At 37.5% G+C, this 21,518-nt stretch overlaps 2 protein-coding genes across 2 annotated transcripts in view; one reads left to right on the top strand and one right to left on the bottom strand.

Moving 5' to 3' along the window:
* LOC100372276 (U3 small nucleolar RNA-associated protein 25 homolog) overlaps positions 1-721 on the top strand; it is a 32,947-nt gene extending 32,226 nt beyond the window's left edge. Inside the window, exon 19 of the mRNA XM_085494056.1 lies at positions 170-721. Within this exon, the coding sequence (XP_085350182.1) occupies positions 170-407 (238 nt within the window). The 3' untranslated portion in view covers positions 408-721. The remainder of the gene's footprint in view (positions 1-169) is intronic.
* LOC102806951 (transmembrane protein 62-like) lies at positions 441-20,382 on the bottom strand (the record flags this gene model as incomplete). The annotated part of the gene is made up of 14 exons (XM_085505566.1): positions 441-1,730; positions 7,949-8,067; positions 9,829-9,927; positions 10,027-10,114; positions 11,993-12,103; positions 12,449-12,608; positions 13,640-13,795; positions 14,302-14,415; positions 15,965-16,089; positions 16,547-16,697; positions 16,790-16,835; positions 18,232-18,369; positions 19,637-19,748; positions 20,263-20,382. Coding segments are annotated over 14 exons (1,842 nt in total), but the record flags the coding sequence as incomplete, so codon positions are not given.
* Positions 20,383-21,518: the final 1,136 nt, after the last annotated feature.

The raw sequence follows: 21,518 nt of genomic DNA on the forward strand, positions 1-21,518 counted from the left end.
TAAAATCCAGCGAATATACTTTTTTTTCTTATATTTCACATTAAACTCATCAAAAATCAGTGAAAACGTCCAAAAAGCCTTTGCAGCGAAGTATTCCACAGTAAGCATTAATTTTGTTCACCTTTATGGCAACATTCCTGATCATATAACATGTTTTGTTGATTTACAGGTATAAAATCCGTGGTATTAAGCATATTGTCTTCTATCAATTGCCAACATATCCTAACTTGTACAGTGAAATATGCAATATGATGAGAGTTGGGATTGGTATTGACAACAGTTGTACCGTGGTCTATTCAAAGTATGACGTGCACAGATTAACAGGAGTAGTAGGAACACAACGATGCGCACACATGTTGTCAGCTAACAAGAGCATACACATGTTTGTAACCGGAGAGGATAGCTGAGCTGTGAAATAACACTCAGACTCAAAGTGGAAAGAAGTTTTAAGAACCTGTACATTGTTTATTTCAAGTGACAATTACATTCTATAGTAGTACATGAACGAAAGCAAGTGGAGTGGGAGTAGGCAAAAATGAACGGACGCACTGAAAAGCTTTAAACATTTTACACATTGGTCCTAAGATTATGAATGCCATCAGGGTACATATTCATATCATCAAATATGTCACACATTGAACAACACAAATGTAAAATTCCTGAGAATATAAAAATTTGACTTACTGTATCTGTAACAATAAATTAAAAATACAAACTTGAATCAAGGCTTTTACATAATTTTTGAATATTTACAGAACAATCTAACTTTTAGAAATTACAGATGTGAGAAATGTACACACAACAACTATCTATTGCTATGTTCACACGGCAGCATTCTATCAGAGCCGAACTACTGCTCCTCCCACGGATTAACAGGAGATTATCTCCAATGCGTTCATACGGTCGAGAGCTGAGATCTGCCAGGATTTGATTCAATCAGAGCCAAAACGAACAGTGCCCTCAAATAATATGAAAAAAAATGCACTGAAAACGATTTTGGTGCTGTGCTTGTGTTATTTCTTTACATGGCACAATGCTGTTGAGCTGGGAGAAAACAATTGTGAGTCTGAGCATGGACAATGCACTGGTGTTATGATTTAGGTACCAGTATCTCAAATCCATGCTCATTACACCTCCCTGCTTGAATAAACAGGTAACACGGCAGCTAAAATGTGTAACAGCCTATTATTCGCCTGTAGTGATATCTAAACTACTAGGAAGAATTGCAAGAATCTAAATAATAGGCCCCTGATGCGTATACACAGTCAGGCCATGTCGGGGCTCAACCCTATCGGAATTCAACCCTGATGGTTTATTGGAGCCGAACTTGGCTCAAGTCCCCTGCATATACACGGCCATTTTTGCTGGCTCGGGCCGTAGGGCTCCAATAAAGTGCTGTGGTGTGAACGTAGCAAATAACTTGCGCATCAGTTTGTTTGACAACTTATGTCATTAATGCCAAGCCTGGAAGCTTTATTATGTAACACAAGTATAAATGGCACCATCCATGTAAACTTAGGACATAGCAAGAATGAAATGTTACCATAACAACGTAGAGTGTTATATGCTGCATATACCTGCCATAACAGTGAACACAGTAATAAACTATGCAAATACAAGACTGAAGTAACTGAATTCTTGTATTCTCCTCCTGAGACGAGATATCTTCGGTATACATGACCTACTCTACCGGCCAAGTATAGTGTTAGTGGAATCTGACATAATATAACCTGAAAGCAAAGAATATTTGGTGAGGCATATTAACTGAATAATGAGTTTTGAACAATATTTAGGATTGCAAAAAATGTGCAAAATCAAGTGTTTGATTAAAGAATTATCGGTAAACTTAACAATTAAAAATCGTGGATAGTACATGAAATAAATATTTTAGTTTTTTTTCATTTTTTTAGCATGACTACTAAATCATCAAAAATATCAACATTTACATCAGAGCATAGTTGTATGCCTTTTGATAGTCCAAAGTGGGGACTTGTGTTTTGGGGTTTGTCTGTTTTCTTGGACATAACTACACTGGTTCGTTTTAGTCCCAACAAATATGATAGGAGACATACATGTTAATTAACATAACCTTTCATATGTAATTGTGAGACAATTGCTGAATAAATAAACCCTTCACTTTGGTTGAAGAGCCACTGAACATTTAATAATTGAAATGTGTACATAATAAATATCTAATTTGCATAAATAGATTTGAATACTAGTTAGTCATCTTTACTACATCGCCTACCATTAAGTCCGTGGTAATAATAAATTACATTTATTACTCATTAGGCTTAATTACAGATTACAGCTCCGAACGGAAATTAGGGAATTTACCTGGGTGCACAAAGAACACCCTAGGGTAGCATTCCCTATAGAAAAAAAAGGCCTCTCCTGAGGGGTCACCCTCAGGGTGGTCACGCGTGTGAGGTCTGATCCGTTCATTCTCTCTTGTTTCCGCTACCAATGGGTGCAGATCTTTTTCAGCTCCGCTGCTACGCATGACAGGTAAACAGGTTACAGTTTTATGACTGAGATTACATAAGAATCTAGTGTTGGTGATCTCATTTCGTAATTTTTTCCTGACTGCATAATGCCTAAGTCGTAAAAAAAGACTAAGAATGTCCTGACGCAACAGTCGGGACGTAAGACATGCTCATCCTGCCTTAAACAAATGCCTGTTTGAAACACCGTTCAACCGCTTTTGCTGGGGGTTGGAGTTTCCAGTCACCACGGTTTCCGATGTTGGTAAACAGCGTATTCCTTCTGGGGCACTGCTTGCACAATCACATGGCTCTGTTGCCTTCCCTTACCGGTACTAATCTAGGTGACCAAGTAAAAAGCTTTTCCATGGTGAAGAGATGGCTTGGAAGGCCTGGATGCGTAATCGGGTTTCAAAAGTCAACTCTCTTCTGCAGTCTCAGGGTACGACGCAGGAGGACCTGGGGGGGCACGGGCTGAGATACTTCCTGTCAGAGAGAGCGATGGAGGGAGTGATTGGTACCCTTCATGAGAAAAGGACAAACAGCTTGAACCTGATTTCAGAGCGGTCATGTCCCATGCCTTCCGTTGAGTGAAACGATACCCCATTGGGGCTACGTGAATCGTACCACACAGCCTACTCCACGGGTTCCCCGTCCCGACCCCGCTACCCATACCTTCATTAAGGCGGGTAGTGCAGATCGGGAAGGCCATGTTGCGTGGTCATTTGACCAGCACCAGAGCCTACAAGTGCATCAGGCTTTATGAACGGAACTTGGACCCATCAATTTTATAGAATGGGTTTCTTTGGCGTTAGAGCGTCAGCTCACCTTGCTAAGTTCTGACTGTCTGAGTGCTCAGCAACGAACCTCGGGCAGATGGGCTGCGCAGAATGTCGCTATGTCAGATATTTTGCCGGTCCGTACTGCCCTCTTGGCAGTAGCAGTTTCAGTTGAACGAGAGGCAGTTCTGAGTCTGTGCGCCTATCCTACTCCAGCGAGAGACGAGTTTGATTGCCTGCAGAGAAGGCCTTGGGGGCGTGGCCTGCTATTTCGTGGCCGGTTAGCGTATGCGCTGAACAGTTTGGCGCAGATCAGCGTATCCAATTGAAGTAATCGTCCCTGTTAACAAGGTAGCTAGTCCTTCTGGTCAACAGTTCAAATCAAAACCACAAGGTGGCTCAGGCAGTAAGTCCTTCGCTCGGGGCCACAACCAGCGAGGATCAAAGCGCACATGGTAGCAGAGAAGACTAGTAGCAGAAGAAGACTAGTAGTGGGAAGTGTCAGAAAAAAACCAAGAAACGTCGCTTTGGTGGTGGGCGTTCTGACCCTTCTAGTGACCAGGGGGCCACGAAGTCTCTTTGAAGGTTTCCCTTCCATGCTGGAGGCTGAAGTTTGGGAAGTACTAGCTCCGAACCCCCATCCGCTCCTTTCTGTGGGGTCGCGCTTAAGTTATGCAGCACATTTCAGCTTGGCGCAGGAGAATTTCCAATCGCTGGACACTTGCAGTAGTGTCATGTGAGTTTTGGATTCCTCTTCGGTTTCCTACTCTTCACCCTCCCTCAGGTCCTTTGCCGAGAGATGAGGTCAAGGCAGAGACGATCCGACAGAAAGTAGTGGAGCCTAGTGGAGAACCCCCATTTATTCCAAGGTTCTATTCCCACATCTTCTTCGTTCCTAGACCTCAGTCGGCTGAACGGGTTTGTGGAACTCAAGCGATTCCTGATAGAAACACCAGCTTGCTAAGACAGCTGCTACACTGGTCGTCGGTCTATCTGAACCCATATCTCGACACAGGGAGATTTTAGTGGAGCACGTGCAGATTCTCCTCCGCGAGTTGGACTTTTTAATAAATATTGCCAAGTCCAACCCAAAACCGTCCCACAGCCTGGTTTTTCCGGGTATGCATTTCGGCACAGAGCAAGGGCTCGTTAGTCCACGCATGAACAATGTGACTCTCTTGTAGAGTTCGCCAGCTAACTCCGGTCGACGGGATTGGTGTCGATGCGTGAACTAATGCGGCCTATTGGCAAATGACTTCTGGTTCCGTTAGCAGCTCTCTGGTCACATCTGATTCAGAGGTGCTTACTGGACTACAGGATCCACATGCGGAACCTGACGTTCAGGGTTCAATCGTTGGACAAAGAGATGACGGCAATCCTTTGGCGGAAGGATGCATGGTACTTGGAAACGGGAACACCCCTAGTTCCGACGACTCCCTCACTGACTCACTACAGATGCATTGCCCCAGGTATGGTGCGGTTATCTGAGGGACCTTCAAGTCCAAGCGGATGTGGCCGTCCGCATATTTGGACCGCCACATCTATTGGTGGAGTTACAGACCGTCCTACCGCCAGGAAGTCACACAACACCACAGAGTCCGGCTTTGGACAGAGAACACCTCAGTAGTGTCGTACATCAACGAGAAGGGGAGGAACGCGTTTCCCCACGTTGTTGAAGCTAGCAGAGGAGATTGTCCTTTGGTGCCTGGATAAGTTTTATCAGAATCTGCTGGACTGAAACTGGCTTTGAGTTCTATTATGATACAACTGTTTTAGTCTTTCCATTCAAAGAGGCCACACGCCAAGGGGCTAGCTAATCCTCTTGACTGGGACTTGTCGTTGGTCTAACGGCGTTACAACACCCCCTTCGAGTCTATGGATAAGGCAGACACGAAGTATGTCACTTTGTAAACAGTTTTATCTTTTGGCTTTAGCATCAGGTATGCGACGCTCAGAGATAGGAGCACTATCCTTTCGTGAAGGATGTGCCTCCTTTATAAACTCACTATTTATTTTAAAGACTCGGCTTGGCTTACTTGACAGGAATCCCAGGGCATGACTCTGAGCCGACTGTCATCCCACGCCTCACATTGTGGGCAAGAAGGACCGTCAGGAACGGATTCTATGCCTGGTTCGAGCTCTGAGCTCGTACTGCGATCGCACCAAGGTGTCGAGGGGCAGTGAGAAGCGCATGTTTGTCTTTTATGGGCGGGGCAAACAGAGCCACCCTGCTTCGAATATCACCATTTCGCAGTGGATTGTTGATACGGTCATAGAAGCGTATAAGTTAACTGCTTCTTCATCGGCTCGTTTGGAACGCCACCAGATGAAGGCACACGAGGTAGCAGGTGCTTCGAGCAGGGTTCTGGAGATCTCAGAATGTCTTCATTAAGTATTACCTGAGAGACCTCCAAGCGCTGCAGGAGGGTCTCTACAGGTTGGGTTCAGTGGTGACGGGTCAGACTGTGTTCGTGCTATCGAACCCCAGCAATACACTGTTTTTGATGCATTAGAATTGTTGGGGCCCTATTTTATTGTTCAGTCGGCCGGCTTTAGTAAGCCTCCCTATATTTGGGGGGGGGGTCTACTCTCGAGGCACCCGGCCCCTGAAGAGTCGCCCAAGTGGTTGTATCCTGGGACAAGACTCCTTGTTAGTGAGTAGTTTTAGATATCTCTCAGTTTTTTTACCTTTATTTGTGTCAAAAAATTTACATTTACATTTCCCCACCTCCGGTAAGCGTGCTACTCTGCCTAATTAGTCCCCGTTCGGACGCAGTCCGAAAACAGGGACTTATGTTTTGCCCTGTGTGCGTCCGTCCGTGCGTCCGTGATCACCTGTATCTCAAACATGCATGGACCGATTAAGTTCAAACTTCACTCATACATCACACATTATATGGCACATATGCACATGCATTTTTTTCATGATCTGATTAACGATAGCCGAATAGCGGCCATTTTAAGGCCGAAAATGCATCAAAATCGCACATTTTCACCATTCCGGACCCGGATCTCAGTTACGCATGGACGGATTTTGTTCAAATTTGGTACATACATTAAACATAATAGGACCTTGATGCACGTCATTTTTTTTTTGGATCGGGTTCGAAATGGCCGACTGGCGGCCATTTTGTTTTAAAGAATTCAGTTCTGGATCCGTATCTGAGACATGCTTGGATTGATCGAGTTCAAACTTCACACACACAAGGTACATCATGTCACAAATATGTATGTGCATTTGTTTCATGATCTCATTAACGATAGCCAAATGGCGGCCGCTTTAAGGCCGAAAATGCATTGAAATCGCACATTTTCACCATTCCGGACCCGGATCTCAGTTATGCATGGACGGATTTCATTCTAATTTGGTACATACATTAAACATAATAGGACCTTGATGCACGTCATTTTTTTTTTCGGATCAAGTTCGAAATGGCCGACTGGCGGCCATTTTGTTTTAAAGAATTCAGTTCTGGATCCGTATCCGAGACATGTCTGGATTGATCAAGTTCAAACTTCACACACACAAGGTACATCATGTCACAAATATGTATGTGCATTTGTTTCATGATCTCATTAACGATAGCCAAATGGGGGCCGCTTTAAGGCCGAAAATGCATTGAAATCGCACATTTTCACCATTCCGGACCCGTATCTCAGTTATGCATGGATGGATTTTGTTCAAATTTGGTACATACATTAAACATAATAGGACCTTGATGCACGTCTTTTTTTTTTTTCGGATCAAGTTCGAAATGGCCGACTGGCGGCCATTTTGTTAAAGAATTCAGTTCTTGATCCGTATCCAAGACATGTCTGGATTGATCAAGTTCAAACTTCACACACACATGGTACATCATGTCACAAATAGATATGTGCATTTGTTTCATGATCTGCTTAACAATAGTGGAATGATGGCCATTTTAGGGCCGAAAATGCATCAAAATCACGTATTTTCACAATTCCAGAACCGGATCTCAGTCATGCATGGACGGATTTTGTTCAGATTTAGCACAATGTGTTGTACATATGCAGGTGCATTTCGGTCATGATCTGCTTTGAATGTATATGTCACTCAAATATGAACGGAACAGGGACGTGTCATTGACAATGACTTGTTTGTCTAATTATTTCCACGGATTTTCTGATAGGTGATGTAGTAAACTATTAGGGTTGTACAAACCTGTTTGTTTACCTACCAGTCCGTGGAACCCGGCAACCCGTTGGTGCAGCAGAAACATTTGTGAGAATGAACGGATCTGGCCTCACACGCGTGAGCACCCCGAGGGTGATCCCTCAGGAGAGGCCTTTCCGTTCAGGGCTTAATCTGTAATTAAGCCTAACAAGTAATAAATGAAATTTATTATTTCCACGGACTTTCTGGTATTTATGATTAGGTAAACAAACGGGTTTGTACAATCCTAATAATTTAATTTCTTCAAATAATATGCTATCAAACTCCATCTCAGTAAATTATTTTAATGGATAATTTTTATTCTCAAATATTTTTTATACACATATCAAGTTCATGCCTTCAAGCATTGTCGCCAATACTCTCGGCACATGAGAGTTCTTTCTAATCTTGCCTCAGCAGGCACTCATGATTATACTATATAGCATAAATATGCCTTTGGGACTACATAACGGTTCAAGGAGTCTGGTAGCAATTACATGTCAAGTACTTACATCAAGAACAGCAGTACAATAAGAGAATGCTTCTGGTAGATAAACACCCATAACATACATTCCATACAATGTACTCACGCCTATAGAGCCATCAATGATTTCACCAATAAACCATGGACCTACAATAACAAATACAGACATTGTGCCAGTCAGGCGAGACATAAAACACGCTTTGTATATATCTTTGGAAATATTACTTGAAACAAGCAATGCATGGCACAGTCCTTGTTAGTTTATAGTATATAGTTTTGTTTATAGGAATATGATTATGATGGTTGTTTAACATTAAAATGATTAACATTTGTAACTGATCGTCAAGTGAGTATTGAGAGATATTGCTCTGGAACAGCCATGCATGGCACAGTGCCCGTTAGTTATCAAATTTAAGATATATAGTTTTGTTTATAGTAATATAGCTGGAATATAACCATGTCAGGAATATGATTTTTTAACATTAAAATGAATGACATTTGTATCTGATCGTCAAACAAGTACTTGTCCATATTGAGAGATATTGCTCTGGAACAGCATTCAAAATCAGCCATTTTGAATACATGTATATATCTATAACACGATGTATAACGAATATATAAAATTTGAATATAATCAGTCAAAGCACTTATATAAGAGATATGGCTCTAGAAGCCCAATCATTAAAACAAAATGGCCGCCAGTCAGCTATTTTGAATCCAATCTGAAAAATAAAATGACGTGCATCAGGAACCTGTAATGTCTAATGTATAGTATATGTTTGAACAAAATCCATCCATATGCAAGAAATGCTTGATATTTGAGGATTTTTTTTGCACAAAAATAGCCACCATTTGGCCACTTTGAAAAGGATTGTCAAACCAATATATTCGTATATCTAGGACATGATGTATAATGAATATTAAAAATTTTAATATAATCAGTCAAAACAAGTCAGACATATGGGTCTGGAAACCCATTCATTAAAACAAAATGGCTGCCAGATAGCCATTTTGAATCTGATCTGACAAATAAATGATGTGCATCAGAAACCTGTAATGTCTAATATATGTACCAAGTTTGAACGAAATCCATCCATAAATGCCAGAAGTGCTTGATATTTGATGATTTTTTTAGCACAAAAATGGCCACCATTCGGCCATTTTAAATAGGATCGTCAAACCAATATATCTGTCTATCTATGACATGATGTATAATGAATATTTAAAATTTGAACATAATCAGTGGAAGCAAGTCGGAGATATGGCTCTAGAAGCCCATTCATTAAAACAAAATGGCCGCCAGACAGCCATTTTGAATCTGATCTGAAAAATAAAATGATGTGCATCAGAAACCTGTAATGTCTAATATATGTACCAAGTTTGAACAAAATCCATCTATAAATGCCAGAAATGCTTGATATTTGATGATTTTTTTAGCACAAAAATGGCCACCATTCGGCCATTTTGAATAGGATCGTCAAACCAATATATCTGTATATCTACGACATGATCTTTAATAAAGATTTAAAATTTGAACATAATCAGTCAAAGCAAGTCAGAGATATGGCACTAGAACCACATTCATTAAAACAAAATGGCCGCCAGTCGGCCATTTTTAATCTTATCTGAAAAACAAAATGATGTGCATCAAGGTCCTATAATGTCTAACGTATATACCATTTTCAAACAAAGCCATCTGTAAACAGTGGAAAAATGCTTGATTTTGATGATTTTTAACACAAATATGGCCGCCATTCAGCCATCTTAAATCAGATCGTGCATATGTATGATGTATGTGTGAAGTTTGATTGTGATTGGTCCAGGCATTTCTAAGATACAGGTCCGCACGCACGCACACACGGACAGACACACGGACAAACGGGGACTAATAAGTTATGGGGTACTTGCCTAATGATGTGTAGACGCCAGAAACCAGTAATGGATAGTATAAACTTTTGGTGTGCGTTAACATGATAATATCTCTCGTCAATCCTCTATACGGTAGACCTGAAATTAATAACACTGTATTAGCATGTATATTTCTTTAAATTTTACTGCACAGCTTTAATTTATTATTAATATAGTAAATATTATAGTTTCATTTACCTTGATTGATTTGATTCTTTGTAAATCTTTTGATGATTGGTAATGACAAAACACCGATAAAATAAACAACAACAAATAGTAGTTTCATCTGGAAATACAGAATGACAATGTAAGGTGGTGTTCTATGTATAATAGAAGTGAAGATAACAATCTAGATCATTGACACCATGTACATATTATGTGTGTGTGCCAAAACTATTCATATACTGGTACTGATACTATTTTATCTTCTTCATGAAAATAATGCAAAACAAATAATGACAATCACACAGACCCTGTGTTGTTTTTAACTATGTGTTCAGTACAAGTTGTGTGTACATATCTTAACCAAAAGAGACTCCATGCATAATTTGTACAGTGTATATCAATGCAGTATGACTGGAAGTGCCCTTGACTGACAAAATCTGGTTATATCTATAATCACACACACAGACAGAGAATCTAACATGGATACCATAAAAAATGATCAACTATTTTTGTTCAAATCATAAAACAAACATATGACGTGCACCAGTAACCGAGTATGTATGTACACAGACATGTTCATCTTAACTGATTCCGGGCACATTTACAGACTGTGATTTTAGACAAAATGACCATCAATTCTAATCAAATCACACAAACCATGGCATTACCTATGAGTATACTACTTCAACTGAACCTGGCAACTGAACCTACTTCAACATTCAACTGAACCTGGCCATATATTAGTGAGGGATAAGCATGAACATGAATAAAATAGTCGGCCATTGTTTGAATCTTGAAAACGTGATATGCATGATCCTGGTTTGAATAAAATAGTCGGCCATTGTTTGAATCTTGAAAACGTGATATGCATGATCCTGGTTTGAATAAAATAGTCGGCCATTGTTTGAATCTTGAAAACGTGATATGCATGATCCTGGTTTGAATAAAATAGTCGGCCATTGTTTAAATCTTGAAAACGTGATATGCATGATCCTGGTTTGAATAAAATAGTTGGCCATTGTTTGAATCTTGAAAACGTGATATGCATGATCCTGGTTTGAATAAAATAGTCGGCCCTTGTTTGAATCTTGAAAACGTGATATGCATGATCCTGGTTTGAATAAAATAGTCGGCCATTGTTTGAATCTTGAAAACGTGATATGCATGATCCTGGTTTGAATAAAATAGTCGGCCATTGTTTGAATCTTGAAAACGTGATATGCATGATCCTGGTTTGAATAAAATAGTCGGCCATTGTTTGAATCTTGAAAACGTGATATGTATGATCCTGGTTTGAATAAAATGTTCAGCGTCGAGAAAAACTTTAGGACATGTTTACAGACAGCAATTTTAGGATTCCAGAAAAATGGCCATCTTTCTCAAAATAACACATCCTATGGTATCAAAGAGTATAAGTAGTGGATTATAGTGAGGAATCTATATATATGAATAAAAACTAATTGGCCACCGATAACCTTTTTTTGTTCAGATCCCCCCAAAAATATGACATGCACCTGTTACCCATACAAAGTTGAAATGAAATTGCTCTGCTCATATCTGAGGAACAATTTCGGACCTGTTTAAGCATCAGAATTTAGCAAATATCAGGATTAAAATGGTTGTCTGTCAGCCATATATGGTCAAATGGTTTGTGAACTCAAATTAATGGCTACAAATTTTGTACATTAGAAATTGGGACTAAAAGGTCTGACTTAAAAATTGGTTTAGATATAAATGACAATGCAATTATACCCAAACCTTGGCTTCATCTATCTCTATGAGGCAACCCTACGGCCACCATGGCTATATCTAACTTGACCACAAGTACATGTATATTGATCAATAGGGCCACACTACTGCTAGTATGGCCTTAATTAGCTCCACTTTACATTGGTCAATACAGAAACACTACAGTCCCACATTCTTTGTTGTTTTCTAACATTACTGAATGAATGCAAAGTATCTCTCAAAGACAATTTTATTAGTGGTCTTTACTTACTATTAGCACCCAGTCTCCAAGTAAAATGACAGACGGAATTAACCACTGTAGTGGACGACTGCCATCAAGTGAAAAATAGTATTTTATATTTGACTCATGACCTCCAGTATCCTATGAATGTAATAATTTCACTTAATTTATTCAGCGATACATAATATGGCTTTTGAACAAGTTGACATAGTTGCCTTTCTTTATTATTTGAAATGGCACACTTTCTATAGACGTAAACACAAACAAAATGGTCGCCATATATTCAAACTTAATTGCATAGTCCCTGTTTTTTTTATAGTTTCGGCAAATTCAAATCGTTAAAATTTCACAAATAGTCCACAAAAGGGCATGAGAATTGATCTTAGTATGCAAACTTAAAAGTATTATATATACCGGGTATATTTAAAAAAATGATATAATAAATATGTCTGCTTGCTGAATCGGCCATAAAATAACAGTACTAACCTTTGCTGTGACACTTATTGTATGAAGGCCTGATTGATACTTCATTGGTTGCCATGGTAACACATACAATGGACCATCTACATGTGTGCCTGCTCCTAAGGGTTGCCCATCAATTTCAACAAGGGTTGATAAAATGGGTTCTGGAGAAAATACTAGAAACCTAGAGAAATAGATGGATTCTACAATGTCAAACAAGATAATACTGGCTCTCTGAGTTATCATTAGAGGGCGCTATATATGGAATGTCACTTCTAGATAACATTCAACACTATGGAATTATTAGTGACAAAACAATAGACAATAATTAAAAAAGTGAATAAATAGGCAAATATTAATATTTTGAAAATAATAATTGTTTATATGTTAGAAGAAATTTGATTTAACTTCAAATGGTATGCTGTTCGATAATTTAGACCCAGTGTATGAGATTGAGTATAGGCTGACTGCAGTTCAGAATGTAGTGCGCAAGTTTTGCCTTTGTTGCTGTCACGCATTATGAGAATGGTCAAGAAGTTTGAAATATTCAAGTACAAAATAGTATCAGCAAAATTGAAAAAAAATATAGATAATTGGGAAGACTGTTAAAGTATAGTGAAAACCATTTAGGACCTCGGACAGAACCTTGGGGAGTCTAAAACTGATATGTGCTTTAGGCAAGGATAAACTGTTACAGTGAACAAATTGAGATTGTTGATATAAATAATCTGAAATCTGAATCTATAATGCTGTACTTTAGACAATGGAATATTGTAGTTGATTGAACCAAATGCTTTGCTAAAATCTATAAATATGCCAAGTAAACAATTATCTTGATCTATAGTTTGTGTAATCTGATTTACTAAATTAATTAACAATGAATTTGTGCTGTGTTGTTATTTTCATAGCATTAATAGTGTAAAATACTAGCGCCAATTAAATGCATTTTAGTAGTATTGTGGTTGGTCACACCCACAGCAGCACTGTAAAATGTATATCACATGGTCACGCAGAGTAGCACTGTGATAGGCCACAGTATATCACATGGTTACACAATGTAACATTATAATTGGCCATAGTATATCACATGGTCACACAAAGCACTGTGATTGGACATAGTAAATCACATGGTCACAAAAAGCACTATGATTGGTCACAATATATCACATGGTCAAGTATTACTCTGATTGGGTACAGTATAGCATGCAGACTTACCGAATATGAGTGGAATACAGCATTCTACCAATTGGTTCATGTTGGGCAGATAAAAACCTAGCATCTTTGGGATTGGTCACTAAAATAATTGGCCACTGTCCAAATTTAGTGTCCACAAAAGAAAGTAAATCATGGTCAAATGCCATGACTCTATACCTGGGAGGAAATAGAAAAAATGTGTTAGTCTAGTCAGTTAAATAGCATGCCTGGGTTTATGTGTCAGTAGTGGGGTTTAACACATATTTTTGTAAATTTGGCTTTTTTGTTTTGAAAACACTATTTCTGTCAGGCAGCATTGCTCAAATTATTCAACAAACTTTTGGAAAATATTGATAATGGTCTTGTGAATTGTTTTTTTATTTCTTGTTATATATTTTTTATTTGAAATGTTTATTTTTATGTTTTATTCCTATTTATTTTTCATGATAGTGGATTGTAATGTACATGCTGCCTGTGCTTGTGGTGTGTGAGTGTGAGGGGGGATGTGGGGGGGGGGGTTCTTGGGTGGATATGGGTGTAATCTGGTGGGTGTGTGTAATAGCATTTGACTATATGTTCAATTTATGATGAATAATGTCAATAAAGGTATTATTTATTTTCTCAGACCACAACAGTATGCAGTAGTATGAATTTGTTGTCTTTGATAAAGCAGTTATACTTACACTCTGTTGTCTTTCCAGTCTGCCACTTCTAATTCTAATAAACCTGTTTTCTGCTGCACTTCCATGTGAGCAACTATACTGTGTAAATGACCACACAGATATGCAATACCGGATCTGTAACAGCAATAAATATTAAAACATGCTGAAAATGATAATCCTCAAGTCTGCAAAAAGACCAGGTAGTGATCCAAATGAACTCACCTCATAAGATGAGTTAGACCAGGTAGTGATGCATATGAACTCATCTCATAAGATGAGTTAGACCAGGTAGTGATCCAAATGAACTCACCTCATAAGATGAGTTAGACCAGGTAGTGATCCAAATGAACTCACCTCATAAGATGAGTTAGACCAGGTAGTGATGCATATGAACTCACCTCATAAGATGAGTTAGACCAGGTAGTGATCCAAATGAACTCACCTCATAAGATGAGTTAGACCAGGTAGTGATCCAAATGAACTCACCTCATAAGATGAGTTAGACCAGGTAGTGATGCATATGAACTCACCTCATAAGATGAGTTAGACCAGGTAGTGATCCAAATGAACTCACCTCATAAGATGAGTTAGACCAGGTAGTGATGCAAATGAACTTGCCTCATAAGATGAGTTAGACCAGGTAGTGATGCAAATGAACTCACCTCATAAGATGAGTTAGACCAGGTGGTGATCCAAATGAACTCACCTCATTAGATGAGTCAGACCAGGTGATGATGCATATGAACTCATCTCATAAGATGAGTTAGACCTGGTAGTGATGCAAATGAACTTGCCTCATAAGATGAGTTAGACCAGGTAGTGACGCAAATGAACTCATCTCATAAGATGAGTTAGACCTGGTAGTGATGCAAATGAACTCACCTCATAAGATGAGTTAGACCAGGTAGTGATGCATATGAACTCATCTCATAAGATGAGTTAGACCTGGTAGTGATGCAAATGAACTTGCCTCATAAGATGAGTTAGACCAGGTAGTGACGCAAATGAACTTGCCTCATAAGATGAGTTAGACCAGGTGGTGATGCAAATGAACTCACCTCATAAGATGAGTTAGACCAGGTGGTGATGCAAATGAACTCACCTCATAAGATGAGTGTAATGATTTGAGGCTATGACGTTTAGTTTAGTTATTTGCATAATGATATTGATACATTGTATGGAACATCTGGTGAGTATTTAGACTCATTTCCAGGCCTAGCAGTTGAGCAATAAACACCTTGGCTACAAGTGCTCCTCTCCAGTGTGTTATTCTCCTCCCGGATCTGGTGACCAATACTCACTTGGTTCACTCTACACCTTGAGAAGTCAGTTTACAATGAGTTAGTTAGACCAGGTAGTGATGCAAATGAACTCACCTCATAGGATGAGTCAGACCAGGTGGTGATCCAAATGAACTCACCTCATAAGATGAGTCAGACCAGGCGGTGATCCAAATGAACTCACCTCATAAGATGAGTCAGACCAGGTGATGATGCATATGAACTCACCTCATAAGATGAGTTAGACCAGGTGGTGATGCAAATGAACTCACCTCATTAGATGAGCCAAACCAGGTGGTGATCCAAATGAACTCACCTCATAAGATGAGTTAGACCAGGTGGTGATGCAAATGAACTCACCTCATAAGATGAGCCAAACCAGGTGGTGATGCAAATGAACTCACCTCATTAGATGAGCCAAACCAGGTGGTGATGCAAATACTGTTCCTGTGGTGTAATGTCCCATAAATATTGTTGTATTACTGTGTTCAGAACGCTGAATTAATTTTTCAACTGCAGTAAATGATGTCTATGTAAAAAAATAAAAAAATGAGTTAATCAAGTTAGAAGAACATTTAGACATCTACATGGGTTTGAGAAAAAAACAGATTAAATGTTCAGACAGATTAAATAATAGTTGCATAATACAAGTTATCTTCTGTATATCACAAATAGTGAAAAGTGTTATTTACCATGCATTTAAACTGTGCTTTAGACATAAATCTACTGTGCCTTTAAAACTTAAATCTACTGTACCTTCAAACTTAAATCTACTGTGCCTTTAAACTTAAATCTACTGTGCCTTTAAACTTAAATCTACTGTGCCTTTAAACTTAAATCTACTGTGCCTTTAAACTTAAATATACTGTGCTTTTAAACTTAATCTACTGTGCCTTTAAACTTAAATCTAGTGTGCGTCTCTGAACTGAATTCTACTGTGCCTTTAAAATGAAATCTACTGAGCCCTTAAATATAAATCTACTTGCCTTATCAAATAACCCAAAGAAATTAAAAGGTCTCTTTGGTCCAGGATTTAGAGTGGCATCCAAAGCAATAAAAGAGTAGGTACCAAATGGTAATTTATGCTGATATAAAAAATGACTTTGTTCTCCCTGTCTACCTGTAGTAGAATACTCTCTGAAATATGAACACATATCAAGAATATTACAATATACATATATAGGTTAAAGTCATTGTAAATAACATTACAGCCATTGTCATGTACTTACTTAAAATAATTGGCTTCACTTTTCAAAGATGGAATATTAAAAACATCTGAAATGTATCAAGCAAAAGAATATATTTTATTATTTATGAAATATTATATATTCAACATCATATTGTTATTGTAAAGAATATAATTAAGACATCAACACAATATAATATTCATTATTAAATGGCTATAAGTAGCAAAGTAACAGTTACATAATGAGTCATCATTAGTACAAGCCGAGGATGTTGACATTTTAGTAAAAAACAAGCCATCCCTTTTGTACTACAATTGATACTCGTCTCAGAGAATTTCAATAATCCATAATATTCTGACCACAAACAAAACATTATTCAAGATGAACCCTCCCATTGTGGAGTCTGATCTGTGTACTTTCTGTTCATCATGCTCTGAATCTCTTATCCATTTGTTTTACCAATGTCAATGCACTCAAGATTTTTGGGAAATACTGTACATGCTTTGGGGGGGGGGGTAAGCTTGGCCTGAGGGCATTCCCGAATGCACAACAAATTTTTTTGGGGGATGATAACTTTATATGTTTAGTCAACTTCCTCTTTCTGGTAGCAAAAAAATATATTTACTTGTGTAGACATAAAAATCAAAAGCCAGAATTCATGGCATACAAAAGATATGTAAAATATTTCCTGGAGATAGAGTACTTCATTGCTGTCCGACGGAATAAGTTGACTTCTCATAACAAGAGATGGGGATATTTTATGAAAAATGTTACCCAATCCACTTCACAATGTGTAGATTAATTGCAATTTGTAATGTACAAACCAGGTATGTAAGATGTTAATTTCAGTGCAAATTCCAATAAAAGTTTATAAATACAAAAAAAACAAAAAAAAACAAGACATGCATGGCACAGTCTCCGTTAGTTATCAAATATATAGCTGAAATATAACCAAGTCATGAATTTGATTTTTTTAACATTAAAATGATTGACATTTGTATCTGATCATCAAACAAGTACTTGTCCATATTGAGAGAAATTGCTCTGGAACAGCATTCAAAATCAGTCATTTTGAATACATGTATATATATATAACATGATGTATAACGAATATATAAAATTTAAATATAATAAGTCAAAGCATTTACGAGATATGGCTCTAGAAGCCCAATCATTAAAACAAAATGGCCGCCAGTCAGCCATTTTGAATCCAATCTGAAAAATAAAATGACGAGCATCAGGAACCTGTAATGTCTAATATACATGTATGTACCAAGTTTGAACGAAATCCATCCATAAATGCCAGAAATGCTTGATATTTGATTGTTTAGCACAAAAAAGGCCACCATTTGGCCATTTTGAATAGGATCGTCAAACCAATATATCTGTGTCCGAACGGGGGCTGAACTGCGTCCGAACAGGGACTAAAAACCATTCAAGTGCAAAGTTACTTGCAACTCGCAAGTTTGAGCGCCCTCACTCACCATGATTTCCCTTGAGATCAATCCATGTTGTCTTCTCTGAAACATTTGTGCGTTTTAAAATATTATAATATGTTTGCCATTCAGTGATATATTGCATGGATCCCATATTATCAGCAGTTTTGGCATCAGTTAAATCACCTAAAACAGTAAGCAAAAAATACTGAACATTATAGACTCAATTGAAATATCAGTCACTGGTAGCCTAGTGGTTGTCGCATCAGACTCATGGCCGGTAGACCCATGTTCAAATCCTACCTTAGGCTGAACATAAAAAGGGTCGACCCCTACCTGGGTGAGTGTGCCACAGACTCAATCGGAAGGCCAATTCCACTGGCCGAGATTCATTCACTAACGAATGCAACTTTGGGGGAACCTTGGTTATGGTCGGCAGGTGCTTGTGTTCGACCGAGCCTGGTTGACGCCAAGATAGCGCATTAAATTGCCATTTGATGGGAAGTTGGCCGCACAGCCCTGTCTTGTAGTCTCAAACATGAATATGACTTCTGTGGCAAAAAAATGCATTATGTGTCAGCACTTGCAGTTTGCACATAAAAAAAAAAAGTCAGGAGAGATAACAGTGACACTCAAAGTCCGGAACTGTCGCCTGGCACAAAAACAATTTTAAAAAAATATCAATCAATCAATGAACAGCTTTATTTATGTGTACAAACACACTAGAACAACACTAGCAAGACAACTTGACTGATATTAAAATGGAGGAAATATAGCATTATAATTTGTAGTATAAAATGTATTTGGTTTGATAAAATACAACCAAAACAAAGCCTAGTCAAAATGTACTTTGTGAAATGGCATGTGAATTGTTGCTATTAGGTCAGACTTTTATTATCTCTTGTTTCGCGAACCCGCCGAATGAACAGGAGCCGAAAATGAAATAAAAATAACATTTTATTTCAGCGTAATTTCTCGCGCCCGCCGACTTGTGAGTGCAAAAATTTGCTGAAAAGAATTATTTTTATCTTAATTTTGTTTCCGCCCACTGCCTAACAAATCCAAGTTGCGTTTGCTAATACTAGGCGAACATGGCGGCGGCGTGGTTTGTGGTGATATGCCTTGAAAGTCTGTAGTCAAAAACCAAGAAATCCCTCATTAATGCTGAAAACTGCCAACCAGGTTATACATGGAATAAAATTTTATTTCATTTCTTCTCGCCGATCAATTATCTCACTTACAATTCTTTGACAATCACACAAATCTAATGAAAAAAAAGAATTATTTTTTTTTTTTTTTCGCCCTCCTCAAAAAAATTGACTTATAAAAACTCGAGAAACAAGGAATAAAAAAACTCTGGCCTTAAAAACAAAGATGCCTAGTTTTCAAACCGGTCTTTATACAGCAAGCTCAGAAAAAGGACATCTGTCATAATTTCATATCTCCCACTCACCTGTTACAAGCACCAGAGCTGGTTTGATAATATCAATATTTTCTTCACAAAATTGATTGAAATCTGGTGTTCTCTTTGGGTCTCTAAATTTACTTATATGAATATCTGATATCTGAAAATAATAACATGTTAATTTAAAGGAGACATTTTGAATCATGTAAATAAACTTCAATGATATATATATATACAGTTATTACAAGTAATGACATTACTCTTACACTTGATCTAAAGGTATCGCCACTAATTTTTTTATGTGTAATATACTATGAAATGTAAGTTGTTTTGATCTGTGCTTATAAGTCAATTAAAAAATAAAATACTGTTTTTGAAAGATTTGCTCTATTCTAAATAAGTCAGTCTCTATTTGTGTTTAGCTGAATAGATACTTGAACACAAAATTGCTGTCTTTGAGACAAATTTTAACAAAATACTGTCAAGGCATGATCATGAAAGGGTTAAAACCACATAAAAATAACATGGCTGTCAGTCAGCCATTTCTATTCAAATCACAAAACAAATCAACAGGCGACAATAACATCCTTTATGTTGTGTACATCCTTGAAGACCCATGGGTTTGCTCACACTTGCTTTGAAATTAATCACCATAGAGAATAAAAAATACCTACATGTATAAACCACCAAAGGTTGTCTATGGAATCGCCAGGGAATGGCACTATTTGGTCCCGTATATGTGGTGGTCCATTGTATTCTATAGGCAGCGTAAGATAATCTTTTGTGAAGCCATAAAACCATGCAAGTATTGCAATAAATAATAATGTAAAAACTCTTGATATCCAAGCCATACTCTGGTATTTATTTGCCTGCAAGATATAAAAAATAGACATGAACCATTCACTATCTTAATATAATTACAACTTTAACCACGACTAGTAACTGTGCTTTAACAAGATCAAAACAGAGCATGATAGTTTGCCATAAAATTTTGAAAACAGCTTCTTCAACAAAGATAGAATCAAAGAAAGCTTAGAAAGAACTCCCGTGTGCTGAGAGTATTGAAGACACATTAAAAATTAATTCAAAATTACTTGTACATGAGATATTGATAGAAAAGCTGAAAACTAATTATGTACATCAGGTAACTAATATGAACAGAACAGAACAACAAAATTATGAATTATTATGCTAATTAGAGAATTAATATGAACAAATTTTAACCCAAAATTAATCAGGCCTGTCTATTGTTCTAGAGCATTTATGTACCAAATTTTATTCAAATGTGATGATCAGTAATTGAGATATCAGTGTTAATTAATTATGTTAATTAGGAGATTAATAAGCATAAATATTTACCAAAAACTAATTGGGTTTCTGCATAGTTCTCTTTAAAAGTTTCATTAAAATCCAATTTGTGGTTCTTTATATATCAGTGGAACATTATGCAAATTAGGTAATTAATATCCAATTAAAACTAATTAGGTCTCTGCATAATCCTAGAAGATCTATGTAGCAAGTCTCATTGAAATATGATGATTACTACTTGATATATCAAAAGCTGAAATTAATTAATTATGCAAATTAGATAATTAATATGTACTCATATTACCCTAAAAACTATCAGGTTTGTGCAGTGTCCTATGACATCTATGTACCAAGTGTCATTGAAATGTGATGATTACTACTTGAAATATCAAAAGCTGAAAATTAATTAATTATGCAAATTAGCTAATTAATATATACTGATATTAGCCTAAAACTATCAGGTCTGTGCAGTGTCCTATGTCTATGTACCAAATTTCATTGAAATGTGATGATTACTACTTGAAATATCAGAAGCTGAAAATTAATTAATTATGCAAATTAGGTAATTAATATGTACTCGTATTACCTTAAAAACTATCAGGTCTGTGCAGTGTCCTATGAC

The sequence above is a fragment of the Saccoglossus kowalevskii genome, chromosome 2 (assembly GCF_978046115.1).
Source record: "Saccoglossus kowalevskii chromosome 2, keSacKowa6.1, whole genome shotgun sequence".
Lineage (NCBI taxonomy): Eukaryota > Metazoa > Hemichordata > Enteropneusta > Harrimaniidae > Saccoglossus > Saccoglossus kowalevskii.